This window comes from Phyllobates terribilis, unplaced genomic scaffold, assembly GCF_046119375.1.
Source record: "Phyllobates terribilis strain yellow unplaced genomic scaffold, ASM4611937v1 Scaffold_2__4_contigs__length_985480577, whole genome shotgun sequence".
NCBI lineage: Eukaryota > Metazoa > Chordata > Amphibia > Anura > Dendrobatidae > Phyllobates > Phyllobates terribilis.
The window spans coordinates 662,831,949-662,851,558 of record NW_027362762.1 but is presented as its reverse complement, the minus strand read 5'-3'; the positions used below and the strand labels follow the sequence as shown (position 1 = coordinate 662,851,558).

General features: G+C 43.0%; 1 protein-coding gene across 6 annotated transcripts in view; it reads right to left on the bottom strand.

Annotated features, from left to right (window-relative positions):
- AMPD2 (adenosine monophosphate deaminase 2) overlaps positions 1–19,610 on the bottom strand; it is a 234,443-nt gene that overhangs the window by 14,002 nt on the left and 200,831 nt on the right. For all 6 annotated transcript variants that reach the window (XM_073666816.1, XM_073666819.1, XM_073666818.1 and 3 more), the window contains exons 14-16: positions 9,088–9,251; positions 4,979–5,099; positions 328–501 (exon numbers count right to left, since the gene is read on the bottom strand). In XM_073666816.1, coding sequence (XP_073522917.1) covers positions 328–501; positions 4,979–5,099; positions 9,088–9,251 — 459 coding nt within the window. The remainder of the gene's footprint in view (positions 1–327; positions 502–4,978; positions 5,100–9,087; positions 9,252–19,610) is intronic.

Sequence of the window (19,610 nt, the reverse complement as noted above, 5' to 3'; positions counted from 1 at the left end):
TTTCATAAAAACAAACAAACAGACTTTTAGGCTTGACTAGGCGAGTTTCATCCAAAATATGGATGATTGGTTCAAGCTGTTATTTTTATATGTGGGTATTTGTTCCATGTAAAAAAAAAATGAATTTAATAACATTGATCCTAGTTCTGTCCATATGATGGCAGATATTTCCCACAGACAGCACTAGGACTGCTGTGAGAAGACATCAGCGTACACACCGGAGTACTTTTAGTGTTTCACGACTAACTTACAGCTGACATCTAGCTGCAACAGGAAAAATAGCAGAAATAAAATGATATGAGACCATGGGAAGTCCTCCTAGGATACCTTTGTGAAATGAAATTGCAGAGGATCATCTGTGGACAGTGATACCATAAGGCCACGTGACAGAAAATCAGGGAGTGGATTCCGGTGATAGCTTAGGAAAAGACTATTATTGCTCAGTGGAGACATGGCGATGCCAATTTGTGCCAGGTAGTAGAGATACTGCAACACTGGAGCCTGAAATACCATGAAAAAGGGGTAACAATTATTGAAGAAAAACATTGAAAGAAATATTATTAGTGAGCAGTTTTTAATCTGTAAGGCTGTTTGCACACAGTGAGTTTTTGACACTGCTTATCTTCTTTTTTGTCAACAACGCAGCGTTTTACAGTTCCAGCAGAGTGGATGGGATTCATAGAAATCTCATGTCCACTCTGCTTCTTTTTATCACAGCATAAACTGACCTGCGGTGCGTAATTCAGATCCACAATGTCAATTTCTCTTGAGTTTTATGTGCAGATTTTCCTCATAGACTCGGATTACATGTGGAAAATCTGCAGATAAAGAACGCACATGCGTTTTTAGTACGTATCCATGGTGGAAACGCATCAAAAATGCATGTAATCCGCACCTGACTATATCAATCAAGTTTTATCAAAGCCAAATGCCAGGAAGTATCACAAACAAAGCAGCTTTCATTTATAACATGACGTAACACGAGACAAAAAACACAATAAAAACACACTCAAAAACGCAAGTCAACTAATTTTCATAATATGTGCAGAAATGGAGCAGAAAATCCACAACATCAAAAACGGATTGTGGGAACGTAGCCTAAGGGCGCAGTCAGACGGCCGTATAACACGGACAGCGATCGCATCGGACTGGCTGTCGGCTCTCCTGACCAGAGCGTGACAGTTGCATAGAAATACAGGCTGTCACGTTCCTCTGGCTGCGCCCTAACACTTACACTTAAGTTTAGTGAATAAATCACTATGGCCTCGATTCATCAAGATTGGCATTTTGCACTCCCTTAATGAAATAAGTGTGAGCTGGAGCAAGAAGTTCCAAACTAATTAAGAGTCCCATTAAAGTTTTAATCTTCTTAATATATTGCAATCATCATATTATATAGTGCTGTGTACTTACAGTTGCTCATTTTGCCTTTATACCCAGTATATTCTTCTCTTTACTCTGCTCTATGTAGAAACAGGAAGTCAGACCCCGGTCCTCAGCCAGGCACCGGCCCCCCAGCCATGCACCAGGCCCCCAGCCAGGCACCGGCACCCCAGCCATGCACCAGGCCCCCAGCCAGGCACCGGGCCCTCAGCCAGCTCAACTCTTCTGCTGCAGCTGCCAGGTTCCTGAGGGAGGAATCCCTGCATTTATCATTTCCCTCTTCAACTCCTGACCAAGCTGCTCCCTCCTCCCCCTGCCTGGGACTTTTGTAGTGACTCAGCTTAGAAGGATTCAGCTAGTAAGTTTTTAATCAAGAGATGTCAGACGTAATGGAAAAGAGAAGAATTACAGCTCAAGAATCCCTGTATTTCGCACCATCCATCTTCCCCTCAACTCCGACCATTTTCCCTGTCTCTGCTATCAAAAAACATCCCCGCAGAATGATGCTGCCATCACCATGTTTCACTGTGAGGATGGTGTTGTTGGGGTGATGAGCTGTGTTGGTTTGGCGCCAGACATAGCATCTACCTTGGTGGCCAAAAAGTTGAATTTTGGTCTCATCTGACCACAGCACCTTCCTCCATACATTTGGGGAGTCTCCCACATGTCTTTTGGCAAACTCAAAACGAGCCTTACAATTTTTGTGTGTAAGTAAAGGCTTTTTTCTGCCCACTCGTCCATAAAAGCCACCTCTATGGAGTGTACGGCTTATTGTGGTGGTATGGACAGATACTCCAGTCTCCACTTGGGAACTCTGCAGCTCCTTCAGTGTTACCTTTGGTCTCTGTGCTGCCTCTTTGATGAATGCCCTACTTGCCAGGGCTGAACATTTTGGTGGGTGGTCCTTTCTTGGCAGGTTTGTTGTGGTACCATGTTATTTCCATTTGATGATAATGGATTTGTTGGTGCTTCATGGGATCATCAGAGATTGGGATATTTTTTATAACCCAACCCTGACTTGTACTTCCCAACCACTTTGTCCCTGATTTGTTTGGAGATTTCCTTGGTCTTCATGGTGTTGTTTGGCTAGTTGTGCCTCTTGCTTAGTAGTGTTGCAACCTCTGTGGCCTTTCAGAAAAGGTGTGTGTATACTGACAAACCATGTGACACTTAGATTGCACACAGGTGGACTTCATTTCACTAAACATGTGACTTATCAAGGTAATTGCTTGCACCAGAAATTATTAGGGGCTTCATTGCAAAAGGGGTGAATACATATGCCCATGCCAATTTTTAGTTATTTGATTCCATAAATTTAATATATGCCTATATTTTTCTTACTTCACTAACTTAGACTATTTAGTGCTGATGCATCACACACAAAACGGATTACAAAAACGTTTATTTAAACACAGGTTGTAATGTAACAATATAGGTAAAAAGCCAAGGTGGGTGAATACTTTCGCAAGTCACTGCAGACAAGAAAAACGAGCAATTGTAAGTACACAGTGCTATATAATATGATTTCAATATATTAAGAGGATAAAAACTTTGATTGGAGAGCTTCTTTAATGAAACTGGTACGTCTTAACTGCCACGTGCCACAAAAAAAATTGTATGTCAGTCAAAGACTGGCATATATTACTGATGTAATGTACACCACTCTTGTGGCATAAGTGATAGTAAATTTGTTTGGCACGGTCGGCTATGTCCCCTCCTGGAAGAGCTGAACACTCTTCAAAAAGTTGCGGAGCTTGCCTCAACTTGTGTAAACTATACGTTTCAGGAAGTTTTACCCCAGAAAATTAGCAGACACTATTCGTTGATGCGGCCCCTAAGGCTGTGTGCCCACAATGAATTTTTGACACTGTGCATTTCTGATGCGTCAAAAACGCGGTGTCTTACAGTTCCATCAAAGTGGATGGGATTTATAGAAATCTCATGTCCACTGTGCTTTTTTTTTTTTTTTTTTTACTCAACGTAAAATGGCCAGCAGTACGTGTTTCAAATCCGTAACATATCAATTTCTCTTACGGGTTCACTGAGTTTTATGTGCACATTCGTCTCTAGTGCGTTTTCTCTGCGGAAATGCACTAAAAACGTATGTAATCCGCATATGACTACATCAATAAAGTTTTTTCAAAGCCAAATACCAGAAAGTATTAAAAACAAAGCAGCTTTATTTAAAGCATGACCTACCAAAAAGAGACAAAAACGGCAGTGCCAAAAACACATGTAAAAAACACACTCAAAAACGCAATGAAAAAATGCAAGTAACCTAATTTACATAATAGCTGCAGAAATTCTACAACATCAAAGCTCACCAGAAGCTCATCATGTGAACAGAGCCTAAGGGTATGTGCAGACTATCCGGAGCCCGCTGCTGCCCCGAGGCTGCGGAGAAGCCGCCTCCGCCTTCCGCTCATTATGTGCCGGCCTCTTTTTTTTTTTTTCCTCACATGCAGACTTTCCCCATAGAGATTAGGTCTATGGGGAAAGCCCACATGCGGACCCGCCGGAGAAATTGACATGCTGCGGTCTGGAAAGACGCGCTGCACGTCAGTTTCCGCGGGTGATCCACAGACGCATAGTGGACATGGGATTTGTATAAATCCCATCCACTATGCTGTAACATCTGGCAGCTGCGGATTGCACCCAGCGCACTTGCGCTGCGTCCAATCCGCAGTGAACACTGATCGTGTGCACATACCCTAAGTGTATGTGCCCACGTTCCGGACGTAGCAGCTCTTTGGACACAGCATATTTTTGCTGCGTCCAAAACGCTGAGTTCTATTCAATGCAGTTAAATCCGCATGTGTTCACTGAATCATTTTAGAGTGTCAGTAACTCAATTATGGTTTATCCCCATTCATTTTTTACTAGCTTGAAGGGAACTGAAGAAGTTTTACTGCTCTTGGCAATGACTATTTTGGCCACTATTAAAATACTGTCACTTCTTTGGATTTCATAGAGTTGTCCGGAATAGGTGCATTTAGTAAAGCCTGTGATAGGATAGCTCATCTAGGTCCAGTGGGAATTTCTTTTAAGTTATACATATCAGATCACTGCATAGTGGCAAATACTACCACTCTCCACCTCTCTCTTGCTGTAAGAGAAACATCTCTTCTACTCTGAGCCAGTGCACTTCTTCCTACCTCTTTCACTATGCCTGCTCAGGCCCTGCACAATTATAAAAGCAGGTGTCCATAATAAGATATGTCTCTGTAGCTTATATGAATAGAAAATTCAGTGCATAATTTTGGCCAATCCTGTAAATTTTGGAGGGGTCTGCCAACAATCTAGAGATACTGCCAAATAGTCCCCCGATGTTGGAAACAAGGTCTTACAGGATGTAATGGAAGCAGCACTAGTGGTGTGTGACATCTCTATTGAAATAACACAGCAATCACAGATATAAAAATTACATTAATGGTGCGTGATTGCATGTGATTGACAGCTATTCAATGTCTATGAAGCCTAAAAAAGCGTAAAGCAAAGACAACTCCAACGACAACTAGTAGGAGGAAAAGTCAGGAATGATACACTTTTCAGAATTCAGGTTATATCAACCATATAAACGACTTTGTAGCATCACCTTGCGCAGCAGAAGTCCATGTGAGATGTTCTGTGACAGCATGAATCCAGAAACAAGATGGTGAATAGGTCCGGCTTCTCCACAGTGAGGGCGCAAAACAAAAGTATGAAGCCCACGCTGCCTGAGAGCAGAAGGAATAAAAGACATAGGAAAGCACATTACAATTGTCCCATTGTCCCTCACCTCTAATACTGTTATTATCTCTGTTAATGTTTGGTGTCAGGCGACCTCCCTTTCAATGAGAAACATTAAAAATCTCAAATTAGCTTTCAATGAGGATTACATCTATTCAACCGCATCTCTATATATTAACAGAGTGCAAGTAGAAACCAATTATGTTTATACATAAAAATGTCAATGGGACACAGGATGTACAGGAAATGGGTGGAGAAAAGATGCTCCAAGTATGTTGGTAGAGTTGGAAGACATAGCTGTCTGACAGTTATGTTGTGTATGGCCAGCTCTAGATGTCAACTGGCAGAATGCTAATTACAATGAATAATGTCATCTTACTACTAGGACATAATAGGAAACACATACATAAGAGCACTAATAAATTTGCCACATGCAGCTATTACCTGTTTTCCATTCAACTACAACTAAAGCAAACTTAAATTAACAGTAATTTCCATCACAAAAGTATATTAAACTACGATGTTATGACCCCTGTACTCCCGCAGACATTACTGTGTCATAATGAAATATGTTGTGGGGAGGGGGGATTTGTTTCATGTTTTAATACAAAGCTATGCAAATATATAAAACTAAAAGTATTATACAAGCGATACCTTAATACAGGGGTAGAGAACCTTTTTTTTTTTGCTGAGGGCCATTTGGATATTTATACCATCCTTCGGGGTCCGTACAAAATTATCAACTTGAAATTTATCCTGCTATATTTGGTCAAACATTTCATTAACTCACCCCTAATGTGATGGCTGGAACTGCTTTTCTTATGTGCAATGATGTTAGGGAGCATTGATGATGTTGCTACTCGCAACTGCTTTTCCAGATTTGCATCGGTCTGGAGCACAGTCAACTTTTTGCAATGAATTCTGAAAAGAAGTCGCCGCAGTAAGTTCTGCACACAGATGTATATTACACGGCAGGTCCCCTCACAATAAGAAATTCATCACTGCTCATAACATTTCTAGAACTCAAGCAGTGGGGGTCTGCACTATATACATCACATAGGGGACACAAAGACTGCAATATATATTATATATACATACATACATACATATATATATATACAGTACAGACCAAAAGTTTGGACACACCTTCTCATTTAAAGATTTTTCTGTATTTTCTTGTCTATGAAAATTGTACATTCACACTGAAGGCATCAAAACTATGAATTAACACATGTGGAATTATATAGTTAACAAAAAAGTGTGAAACAACTGAAAATATGTCTTATATTCTAGGTTCTTCAAAGTAGCCACCTTTTGCTTTGATGACTGCTTTGCACACTCTTGGCATTCTCTTGATGAGCTTCAAGAGGTAGTCACCAGAAATGGTCTTCCAACAATCTTGAAGGAGTTCCCAGAGATGCTTAGCACTTGTTGGCCCTTTTGCCTTCACTCTGCGGTCCAGCTCACCCCAAACCATCTCGACTGGGTTCAGGTCTGGTGACTGTGGAGGCCAGGTCATCTGGCGTAGCACCCCATCACTCTCCTTCTTGGTCAAATAGCCCTTACACAGCCTGGAGGTGTGTTTGGGGTCATTGTCCTGTTGAAAAATAAATGATGGTCCAACTAAATGCAAACCGGATGGAATAGCATGCCGCTGCAAGATGCTGTGGTAGCCATGCTGGTTCAGTATGCCTTCAATTTTGAATAAATCCCCAACAGTGTCACCAGCAAAGCCCCCCCACACCATTACACCTCCTCCTCCATACTTCACGGTGGGAACCAGGCATACAGAGTCCATCCATTCACCTTTTCTGCGTCGCACAAAGACACGGTGGTTGGAACCAAAGATCTCAAATTTGGACTCATCAGGCCAACGCACAGATTTCCACTGGTCTAATATCCATTCCTTGTGTTCTTTAGCCCAAACAAGTCTCTTCTGCTTGTTGCCTGTCCTTAGCAGTGGTTTCCATCAGCTATTTTACCATGAAGGCCTGCTGCACAAAGTCTCCTCTTAACAGTTGTTGAAGAGATGTGTCTGCTGCTAGAGCTCTGTGTGGCATTGATCTGGCCTCTAATCTGAGCTGCTGTTAACCTGCGATTTCTGAGGCTGGTGACTCGGATAAACTTATCCTCAGAAGCAGAGGTGACTCTTGGTCTTCCTTTCCTGGGGCAGTCCTCATGGGAGCCAGTTTCTTTGTAGCGCTTGATGGTTTTTGCAACTGCACTTGGGGACACTTTCAAAGTTTGCCCAATTTTTCGGACTGACTGACCTTCATTTCTTAAAGTAATGATGGCTACTCGTTTTTCTTTAATTAGCTGCTTTTTTCTTGCCATAATACAAATTCTAACAGTCTATTCAGTAGGACTATCAGCTGTGTATCCACCAGACTTCTGCACAACAGAACTGATGGTCCCAACCCCATTTATAAGGCAAGAAATCCCACTTATTAAACCTGACAGGGCACACCTGTGAAGTGAAAACCATTTCCGGTGACTACCTCTTGAAGCTCATCAAGAGAATGCCAAGAGTGTGCAAAGCAGTCATAAAAGCAAAAGGTGGCTACTTTGAAGAACCTAGAATATAAGACATATTTTCAGTTGTTTCACACTTTTTTGTTAAGTATATAATTCCACATGTGTTAATTCATAGTTTTGATGCCTTCAGTGTGAGTGTACAATTTTCAAAGTCATGAAAATACAGAAACGTCTTTAAATGAGGTGTGTCCAAACTTTTGGTCTGTACTGTATATAACACTAATATATAGTCTATGCCTATGTGATCTGTGTGTGGGTGCAGGTTCTCAAGTGTATTTCTAAGATACAGTGCCACATTGCTCTCCCCTGACTACTGCTTGTAAGAGATGACAGAAGGACCTTATAGACAGGAGGCACATAAAACAGGCTGAAGCTGAGATTGCCAGGTATTGGGATAGTCATGGAGAATGATGGGACTCTGGATCCTCTGCAAAACCAGAAGCATCATAGGAAATGTAGGAGGTTTGAGGGACACAAAATGTATACACAGAGGAGCGGGCTGTCACAGACTGTAAATACAGCTCTTGCTGTCTGTCGTTGATAGTCTACTCTCTGCAGATAGCTAATGTGCTGAGCAGTATTTTACCTAATACCGGCCCATTTATTATGGGAGAGTGGTGAGCTCTGTGCAATAATATTTCCATACAATTAATATTTTTAAAAAAAGCAGGTAGAAGGGTGGCCACAATCTGTGTTTTTGCACAGGGGCCATTAGTTGTCTACTCTAAATTATTCTTTAATAATAGCCTGTGCTGAACTATGTAGGCAAATAAAATTGCTGGAATGCATCTTTAACTTTGACACTGTGCACAGGATAGTATCACATTCCTGGTAGGGAGAATACGTAGCCTATTAATAGGAGGATATGTTATTGGAGAGTGGAAAATAGGTATTATCAAAACAAAGTGTATCCCATGTACCTCTCCGTATCCCGTGCAGACTTGTTAAGACCCTCCACTAGGTTGTAAAAATTGCACATACTCCAAGAATCCAAGGCACAGAGTATCTTCCCTCTCCAGGAAAGTTAGCAACGTTTAGGCCATGAACTTTTTCTTGGCTTGACAAAGGCCCTGCGTGGCCGAAGCATTGCTAACTTTCCTGTGTGTACACTGGTGTCAATAAAAATACTTTTGTGGAAGGAAGATACCTAGTGCCTTGGATTCTTGTAGTACGGAAAACAGGTATTAGTTGCAAATATGGCAAACTGACATTACCATACCTGACTAGCTAATGGAGTCCACAATTAAAAATAATTGTTGCTAAAATAAATAAAAAGTTATCATTCAGTAATTACCAAGATGAAAAAGCATCTCATCAATACAGAAAATACTTTCCCACACCACCCAATCACATTGATTATATTTGCCAGTAACATTATATTTTCCATTTAATTCACAGCAATCTAATACTTGCACTAATAATTATAATACTTTAATATACCTGCGCAGGTGATTGAGGACAGTCATATTGGCAAACATATAGTATAAATAGTAGGAATATGGGGGATTTTCATCCTCCCTCCAGTTCTCTGGCAGTGGACTCTCCATATTAAAAATATGATGTTCTGGTTTAGACTCATCATCCACACTGTCAAATCCATCCACCTAAAAAAGCAAATGAAGGAAACACAACAGTTAAATACAATGAAATATTTTCTACCCCGCTTACCCTGTAAGGCTCTGTTCACAAAATTAGTTTTTGATGTTGCAGATTTTCTTCATCTATTAAGTAAATTAGGTTACTTGTGTTTTTCATTGCGGTTTTTGAGTGTGTTTTTTTACATGCGTTTTAATCAAATTTTTAACTCTGCTTTTTTAGTCTCTTGTTGGTATGTCATGCTTTAGGCTGCATGCCCACTATGCGTTTTTCAAGCGTTTTTGCCGCGGAATTTCCACAGCGAAAACGCTTTAAAAACGCTTGGTAATACGTGCCCCATGGTCCCCATTGATAATCCGCATGTGCTGTGCACATGCTGCGGAAATTTCCGCTGCGGAAAAATCTGCAGCATGTCCATTATTTTTGTGGAAACGCGGCGTAATTGCCGCCATTGACTTGCATTGAAACGCTTCATTTCCGCATCACTACATGTGCACACGCAGATATTAAGCGATTCAATGTGCAGATGGTACCAGAGTCTGGAGAAGAGGAGACTCTCTTCCAGACCCAGGTACCATAGTACCTGTAAAGAAAAAAGGAATGTAAAATAAAAAAAAAACATTATACTCACCTTCTGATGGCCCGTGGTCTTCTCTCCGGTGCGTCCTGGCTCCCCGATGGTGTAAAAGGACCTTCCATGACGTCATTTAGTCATGTGACAGGTCACGCGACCGCTGACGACGGCGGTCGCGTGACCTGTCACATGACTAAATGACGTCATGGAAGGTTCTTTTACAGACACCGGACGCACCGGAGAGAAGGAGACTGGGGGCCATCGAAAGGTGAGTATAATGTTTTTTTTATTATTTTTTACCATTTTTATTCTTTTTTTAACTATTAACTTGGTCACACTATATAAATCCATACCGGATTATATAGTGTGACCAAGCTGTCAAGCACTTTCCAAGTGATGCTAAAATCGCTTGGAAAAGCGCATGATAACCCGCATGCAGAAATGCATGCAAAAACGCTTGATAAACGCTTCTACCTGGCAGGAAAAACGCATGTAAAATCCGCATGAGTTTTTCCTGCCAGGGAGATACAGAAAAAATCAGCAGCATTTCTGCATCGTGGGCACTTAGCCTTAAAAGGAATTTGTCACCAGGTTTTTGCTACCTCATCTGAGAGCAACATAATGTAGAGAAAGACACCCTGATTCCAGCAATGTATCACTTAGATTACTGGTGCAGCAGTTGTGATACAAATAGGCTAAGTTCCCACAATGACTTTTGATGTTGCACACATTAAGTAAATAAAGATTTTGGGTAGTCACCGTAAAATCTGTTTTTCGATAGTCTTCATTGGGAGACAGAGAGAACCATGGGATAGACTGCTGCCATGGGAGGCTGACACTATTACATTCTAAATGACAATTAGCTCCTCTCCAGCAAACTAGACCTCACCAGCTAACCTCAGGCTCCCTCAGTTTAGTGAGAAAGCAGTAGGAGAAACAAAAACATTAAAGCATTTGGAAAAAGAATTCAATTACACCCAAAGAGAAGAAAACAACCTAAAAGCACGCCCACTCAGGCAACTAAGGGTGGGTGCTGTGTCCCTCAATGAAGACTATTGCGAAACAGATTTTACGGAAAGTACCCAAAATCTTTATTTCTCAGTCGCGTCACTGGGGGACACAAAGAACCATGAGACGTCCTAAAGCTGTCCCTGGGAGGGAAAATAATATACTATTACCACCAAACTCTCCACTCTTGCTCAGGCCGAAGACTGAGCAACTGCCGCCTGCAAAATCTTCCTGCCAAGACTTGCATCCACAGAGGCAAAGGTGTAGACCCTGTAAAACTTGGAGAAGGTACAGTGGAGAAAAAAAAGTATTTAGTCAGCCACCAATTGTGCAAATTCTCCCACTTAAAAAGATGAGGTCGGCCTGTAACTGACATAGGTAGACCTCAACTATGAGAGATAAAACGAGAAAACAAGTCCTGAAAATCACATTGTCTGATTTGGAAAGAATTTTTTTTCAAATTTTGGTGGAAAAGAAGTATTTGATCACCTACAAAACTTTATCTCAATACTTTGTTATATATACTCTGTTGGCAATGACAGAGGTCAAACGTTTTCTGTAATTCTTCACAAGGTTGGCGCACACTGTTGCTGGTATGTGGGCCCATTTCTCCATGCAGATCTCCTCTAGAGCAGTGATGTTTTGGGGCTGTCGCTGGGCAACACGGACTTTCAACTCCCTCCAAAGGTTTTCTATAGGGTTTAGATCTGGAGACTGGCTAGGCCACTCCAGGACCTTGAAATGCTTCTTCCGAAGCCACTCCTTCATTGCCCTGGTGGTGTGCTTGGGATCATTGTCATACTGAAAGACCCAGCCACGTTTCATCTTCAATGCTCTTGCTGATGGAAGGAGGTTTGTACTCAAAATCTCACGATACATGGCCCCATTCATTCTTTAATGTACACAGATCAGTCGTCCTTGTCCCTTGGCAGAGAAATACCCCCATGTTTCACAGTAGGTATGGTGTTCTTTGGATGCAACTCAGCATTCTTTCTCCTCCAAACACGACGAGTTGTTTCTACCAAAACAGTTCTACTTTGGTTTCATCTGACCATATGACATTCTCCCAATACTCTTCTGGATCATCCAAATGCTCTCTAGCAAACTTCAGACGGGCCCGGACATGTAATGGCTTAAGCAGGGGGACACGTCTGGCACTGCAGGATCTGAGTCCCTGGTGGCGTAGTGTCTTACTGATGGTAGCCTGTGTAACGTTGGTCCCAGCTCTCTGCAGGTCATTCACTAGGTCCCTCCGTGTGGTTCTCGGATTTTTGCTCGCCGTTCGAGATCATTTTGACCCCACGGGGTGAGATCTTGTGTGGAGCCCCAGATCAAGGGAGATTATCAGTGGTCTTGTATATTTTTTCCATTTTCTAATTATTGCTCTCACAGTTGATTTCTTCACACCAAGCTGCTTGTCTATTGCAGATTCAGTCTTCCCAGCCTGGTGCAGGTCTACAATTTTGTTTCTGGTGTCCTTCTACAGCTCTTTGGTCTTCACCATAGTGGAGTTTGGGGTGTGATTGTTTGAGCTTGCGGACAGGTGTCTTTTATACTGATAATAGGTTCAAACAGGTGCCATTACTACATGTAATGAGTGGAGGACAGAGGAGCCTCTTGAAGAAGAAGTTACAGGTCTGTGAGAGCCAGAAATCTTGCTTGTTTGTAGGTGACCAAATACTTATTTTCCACCAAAATTTGAAAAAAAATTTCTTTCCAAATCAGACAATGTAATTTTCAGGATTTGTTTTCTCATTTTGTCTCTCATAGTTGAGGTCTACCTATGATGTCAATTATAGGCCTCTCTCATCTTTTTAAGTGGGAGAACTTGCACAATTGGTGGCTGACTAAATACTTTTTTTCCCCGCTGTATGTACTGATGACCAAGTAGCTGATTAAAAGAGTTGCAGGACCGATGCCTGGTAACGAACCACCCAGGAAGCCACCACTGCCCGTGTAGAATGCGCAATAACCGTAAAAGGAAGGCCCTGCTTCCACCTAATTTGCATGAATGATGGCTGCCCGAATCCAACGAGCAATAGTTGCCTTAGAGGTGGCCAGGCCCCTGAGACGGCAGTCTGGTATGACAAACAAGGAGTCAGACCGTTTGAATGGAGAGGCGGTGTCTGATAAATATCATCGTACAGCCCTTACAACATCTAATTTGTGGAGAGCCTTGTCGGTCAGATGAGAAGGCGCAGGGCAAAAGGAAGGCAAGACAATGTCAACGTTAAGGTGGAAAGCCGAAACCACCTAAGGGAGGAAGGAGGGTACAGGTCTCAACAGTACGTTATCCTGGTACAGGATGAGGTAAGGAGAATGGCAAGAGAGAGCCACCAGCTTCAATACCCTCCTGATAGTTGTGATGGCTATAAGGAAAGCTACCTTATAAGCAAGATGAAGCGCCGAAAGCTCTCTGAGGGAATCAAAAGGTGGAGACCGAAAAGCCTCCAAGACTAGATTAAGGTCTTGCAGATCAATAGGAGGCCAATAGTTTGGTGTAGCGTGCGCTATTCCCTGGAGAAAGGTCATGACCTGAGGTCTAGAGGTCAAATCCCTCTGGAATAAAATAATCAAGTCGGACACCTGTCCCTTGAGAGAACTCAGCGACAACCCTGACTCCAGTCCTGACTACAAGAAGGAGATCAGCACAGGCAGAGAAAAGGACATTGGAGAAATTCCAGAAGACTCACATCAATGAAGTAGGTCTTCCAAGGGCGGTGATAGATGCGCAGCGAGGAGGGCTTCCGTGCCCCGATCATGGTTTGATCATGGTTCTGACAAACCTGCTGCCCTCAGAAAGCGCCTTCAACAGCCAAGTAGTTAAACTGAGCGACTGTAAATTTTGATGGAAGAACTGACCCCGAGACAAGATCCGGATGGAGAGGAAAAGTCCAAGGGACATCTGCCAAAAGGTTGATCACATACACGTACCAGGCCCTCCAAGGCCTGTCTGGTGTGATGAGGTTAACTGGAATCCCCTCCGCTTTGACCTTCTTGAGGAGTATGGGCAGCAGAGGTAGAGGCGGAAATAGGTAAGGTAGGGAAAACTGGGACCAGGTAATTGCCAATGCGAAGGTCGCAACTGCCTGAGGATCCCGAGACCTTGCGACGAATCTTGGTACCTTGTGGTTTAGTCTGGATGACAACAGATCGACATCTGGTGTGCCCCATTTATGGCAAATCTTATCAAACACCTCTGGGTGAAGAGCCCATTCTCCTGTCACTACCTGCTGGCGGCTCTAAAAGTCTGCCGCCCAGTTGTCCACTCCGGGTATATGAAGTGCCGGGATCAGAGGAACTTTGTCCTCTGCCTATTTCAGTATCTCCGCCACCTCTATCATGGCGGATACACTTCGTGTTCCTCCTTATAGGTGTAAGAAAGTCTTTACTGAGAGCTGGAAGAGCCGGGAAGACAATGTAGACATTCTCCTTTGAAGCAGAGAGTGAAGTGTATTCAGATATACGTGACAGAATAGTTACGAATGCAGGCAGGCAAAGTATGCTTGACACGCACAGGTGTCTAGGTAAGCAAAACAACGCTGGGATATCTGGCGGTGTTGTGGCGATGGACTGGCGATGGTGTGGCGGTGTTGTGGCCCCGAACAACAGTATCAGATATTTTTTATACATGGCTTAAACAAAGGAACTACATATTGCAGCAAATGGCATATACATGATAACCTCATACTGCAGAGAAACATGTATTTTAGAACAAAGAAAGTGGTAATTCAACATGACAATATTTATGAGCATTGCACCAAACTCCATTACAATCCATAAATCCCCATGTTCCTTTTAACTAACTAATAATTATCCACATACTAACAACGGCATTGTCCTAATTTCCATACCACAATTACAAGAACGCTATTTACTACCATATAATACCACTTATTTACTTTCACAATGCCCTGCAGCTGCTCCAATTAACATTTGTGTGTACCAACCATACCTGCAAATGGCGCTGACATAATTTTATGGCTCCATTGTGTCTAAAGCTCCCAGAATTGTATCTCATTAGCTGCAAAAGTTAGTTAGCTCAAACTTTGCACAAGATGGCTGCTAGGTTTAAAATGGCTGTTCAGAATATTAGGACTTCTCATTCTCTTACATATGGTTGATATAGGCCACTGTCGTGACATTGTGTGACTGGATCCTGATGGGCAATCCTAGAACCAGTTGCTGCCAATGTACAAGAGCCAGACAGATAGCTCTGAGCTCCAACACATTGATTGGAAGAAGTCTCTCCTGGCTATTCCAGGGTCCTTGGACCAGCAAGAGGCTGAAGATTTGCCCCCATCTGATAAGGCTGGCATCCGTGGTCAGAACCTGCCACTGGACAGGGCGGAAGGAGCGATCCTGCACTAATAGGGGAAACATCAACCACCACCTGACAGACTGGCGACAGTGAAGTGGAAGGAGGACTGGATGGTCTGGAGACTGCATTGACCTTTCCCAATAGGCCAAACGTGTGTTCTGAAGAGGCATTGAATGAAACTGAGCAAACGGGACTGCCTCAAACGTTGCTACCATCTTTCCCAAGACTCTCATGCAAAATCGGAAAGCATGTCTCTCTGGTCGCTTCAGAATTCGGACACAGGATTGAAGCGCTAACCTCTTCTCCTCTGGAAGGAAGATTGATGCCTGAACTGTGTCGAATATCATCCCTAGAAACAGAAGCCAAAGTGTTGGAATTAACGCACACTTTTCCCTGGCATCCGAATTGTGCCAGGGAATCTAGAACAATCTGCACACTCTCCAGATACTGAGAAAAAGAAGGTGCCTTGACAAGAATATTGTCCAGGTAGGGGATTACCACCACCCCCTTGGTCCCTTGGTCTGGAGGAAAGCAGTAACAGGAGCCAGACCTTTTGTGATCACCCTGAGCGCGGTTTCCAGCCCAAAGGGAAGGGCCGAGAACTGAAAGTGATCTTGTATGACTGCAAAGCGAAGAAATCGCTGATGGGCTGGAAAGATAGGTACATGGAGATAGGCGTCCTGAATGCCTATTGAGGACAGAAATTCCCCGGCCTTAATGGATGCCACGACTGACTGGAGGTACTCCATCCTGAAGTGATGCAGCTGCACCCATTTGTTCAGCCGTCTTAGGTCCAGAATATGTCATACCGAACCACCCTTCTTGGAGCGGTTGCCAGCCCAAAGGAAAGGGCCAAGAACTGAAAGTGATCCTGGATGACTGCAAAGCAAAGAAATTGCTGATAAGCTGGAAAGATAGGTAAATGGAGATAGGCATCCTGAATGTCTATTGAGGACAGAAATTCCTCGTCCTTAATGGATGTCACGACTGACTGGAGGTACTCCATCCTGAAGTGACACAGCTGCACCCATTTGTTCAGCTGTCTTAGGTCCAGAATATGTCATACCGAACCACCCTTCTTGGGGATGACGAATAGGTTTGAGTAGAACTCTCTGAAGTGTTCTGAAGGAGGAACCCTCATGATTACTCCTGCTTGAAGCAGGGAAGCCATTGCTTGATCGAAACTAGCCTTATACTAGGAGAACTGGGGGGTGAGATCTGAAAAAAAGATCAAGCGAAAGAGCGACAAAGTCTATTCTGTAGCCACTAAAGATAACCATGATGAGGAGGAGGCAGCCACCCACCCAGGAAGAATCCTCAAGTGGGGGCTGCCCGTCAGATGTTAACTCCTCTGCCGTCTCTGGAACCAGAGGCTTTATCACTGGATCCGAGAGAACGCCAGGCAGGTGTAGGTTTAAAGGATGATCTCCTTGACCTCTGGGTGACTCTGAGTCTGACCTGATGGCCGGAATCCTCCAGTGCTGGAAACTGACGAAAGGGGCAGAACTGCAAAGCCCCCCCGTCTCCGAAATGGACAGCTGGGCCTGGCCTGGGGAAGCAGGATTCCTCTTCCGCCCGTGGCATCAGCAATGATGTTGTGCCATTTAGTACTCAGCAGATGCGACCCCTGGAACGGTAAACCCATAAGACTTCTTCAAATCCAAATCTGGTCTTCAGAATTTAAGCCATAGAATACGACGAATGGCCACACAATTGCTTGCCATCTGAGCAGAGCATTCAGCTGCATCTAATGATGCTGGACATAAATATCTGCCTGCCTGTGCATTCTGATTTGAGAGGGGGAAAAAGATCTTGGATGTCTAAAACGGGAGGGAGACCTGGAGGATGAGGGATAAGCGAGGCTGCTTGGATCTCTGGAGACTGGCTATACTGGATCGGAGTGGAAGGAGGGCAGGCGGCCACCACACCAAGACACTCCCTGAAGACCCAAAATCCTATCTTCTGCTCCATGCAACACGTGCGCTACGTGATGCGGGCGGGCAGGAGGTAGCTGGTGTACGTACCGCTGCTCCAGTACCTAACCACCGACTGTGTCAAGGTACTCTGGTCCAATCATACTGATGCGAGAGGATACAGACACTACAAAATAAATAAGGGAGCCTGATTAAAGCAGGAGCTGTATAGACTGCTGAGGCGGAGCCAATTTTAATTTAGAATGTAATAATAGTGTCAGCCGTCAGGTGACAGCAGACTATCCCATGGTTCTCGGTGTCCCCAAATGAAGCAGCTGAGAAAAATGGTTACTTGCATTATTTCAACAATAGACAGCGTCAAAAACTCATCGTAAGCACACAATCTTAGGGTTTTTAGATGTTGCATGTAGTAGAGTTCATTAAGCTAACCCTACCCACACCCCTGATTAGCATCTTTCCATCAGGGCTGTGGAGTCGGTAAGCCAAACTACAGACTCCAACTCTGACTCCACGACTCCACAGCAGTGGCTCATTACTGAACATGTACATAAAGTGCAGCACAGATTTATCTCATCTAAAACCCTAAATCCTTAGATCAGGAATAGACCAGACATTTATAGGACATTTCATAACTTTCCTAAATTCTTATGAAAACATTTAGCGCACATACTGCATTGAACTACTGTACCAATTGCTTATATATTTTAGGAGTCGGTCCATTTTATACCGACTCCCAACTCCGACTCCACCAAAAAGAACACTAACTCTACGACTCTAACTCCACTGCCCTGCTTTCTATGTACATTGTATATTGACAGTAAGCTGCTAATTGGTGCTGGGGGAGTGGTTAGACCAGGAGGCAAGCAGGCAGCTAGTCCGGCTGTGATAATCTGCTAATAAAACACTTATTGTAATTAAAACAACAATACACAGCCTAATAAGTGACACATCCCTGAAATCAGTGTCTCGGCTCCTTCCTCATGCTGCCCTTCGATTTCATAGCAAAAACCTGCTGACAAATTCCCTTTAAACAAAGCTGCTTTGTTTTCGATACTTCCTGGCATTTGGCTTTGACAAAACTTTATTTATACAGTCATGTGCAGATAACATGCTTTTTTTGATGCGTTTCTGCTAAGAAATACTAAGAACACAACTGCGTTTTTTATCTGCAGATTTTCCATATCTAATGCAATTCTATGGGAAAAATCTGCACATAAAACTCAACGTACTCGCAAGAGAAATTGACATGTTGCGGATTTTAAACACGCACCGCAGGTCAGTTTATGCTGGGTAAAAAATAAAGCACAGTGGGCATAAGATTTCTATAAATTCCATCCACTTTGCTGAAATTATAAGATGCTGTGTTTTTGATACAGCAAAAATACATAGCGTGGAAGACTCATCAAAAAACAAATTGTAGGAACACAGCCAAAAAGATGCAAGTCACTTTTATGGAAGAAGGCAGATAAACAAGAGTAAATGATTTTAATTTACTTTTTTCTCTGTATCTTTCATTAAGGGCTATTTCAGACGTCTGTGTTAAAAAAAAAATTTCAACCTCTTCCTCACATTTGATATACATGAATGTCAAATTCCGGTTGCTGATCACAGTTGTTTAACTCCTTAGATGCCATGCTTAACAGCCACTTCAGCATGAAGTGGCCATGCAAAGGGAAAAGGGTCTCCTCTGTAACCCCATTGGCAATCACAGGGTGTCAATGAGGATGTCATGGCAGCTAGGAGATGGCTGGAGGCGTCAGTTTCCGCCATTTCACTACTCCTATTATATGAGAATACAAAAATGCCAATACACTACAAGATAGGAAAATTGCAAGGTTCATTGTACCAATATTATGTGATCACAGGTAAAAGGTAACAAGCGTTCATGATACAATATAGAATATTGTGTAACAAATTGTGGGCTTCTTCTCCTTTGTCAAAAAAAAAGTATTTTTGATAAAATTACATATTACTGTAAAACAAGCTAAATGGGTTTCAAGAATTAACTTTTGTTTATTGCATCAGCTTGCCCAGTGTAAAATGAAGAAATCTTGCTTTAGCCATTACCAGGTGTTCCTCCCTTACTGCCTCCTATGTTTGCTGACAGGCTGCAGAGGTGACGTCACACCTACAGCACATGAACATTGCAGCCAATCACTGGGCTCAGCTGTGATGCTGATGCACATGACATGAGACCATTGAGTCCAGTGATTGGCGGCACCGGTTATATGCTGTACATGTGACGTCACTGCTGCAGCCTGGCAGAGAGGCAGATCAGCAGTGGGTGAGTAAAGTTCATTTTCTTCATTTTACACTTGGCAATCCTTATGGGCTAAAATAGTTAGCCCTGAAAATGCATTTATCTTTTCATTTTCATGGCCCAATTGCAATAAATTCTATGAAACACATATGGGGTCAAAATGCTCAATGAACCTCTAGATAATTCCTTAACGGTGTGATTTCCAAAAGAGGGTCTTTTGGCACCTCAAGGCTCCTGTAAACCTACAGTAAAATGAAGCCTGGAAAATAT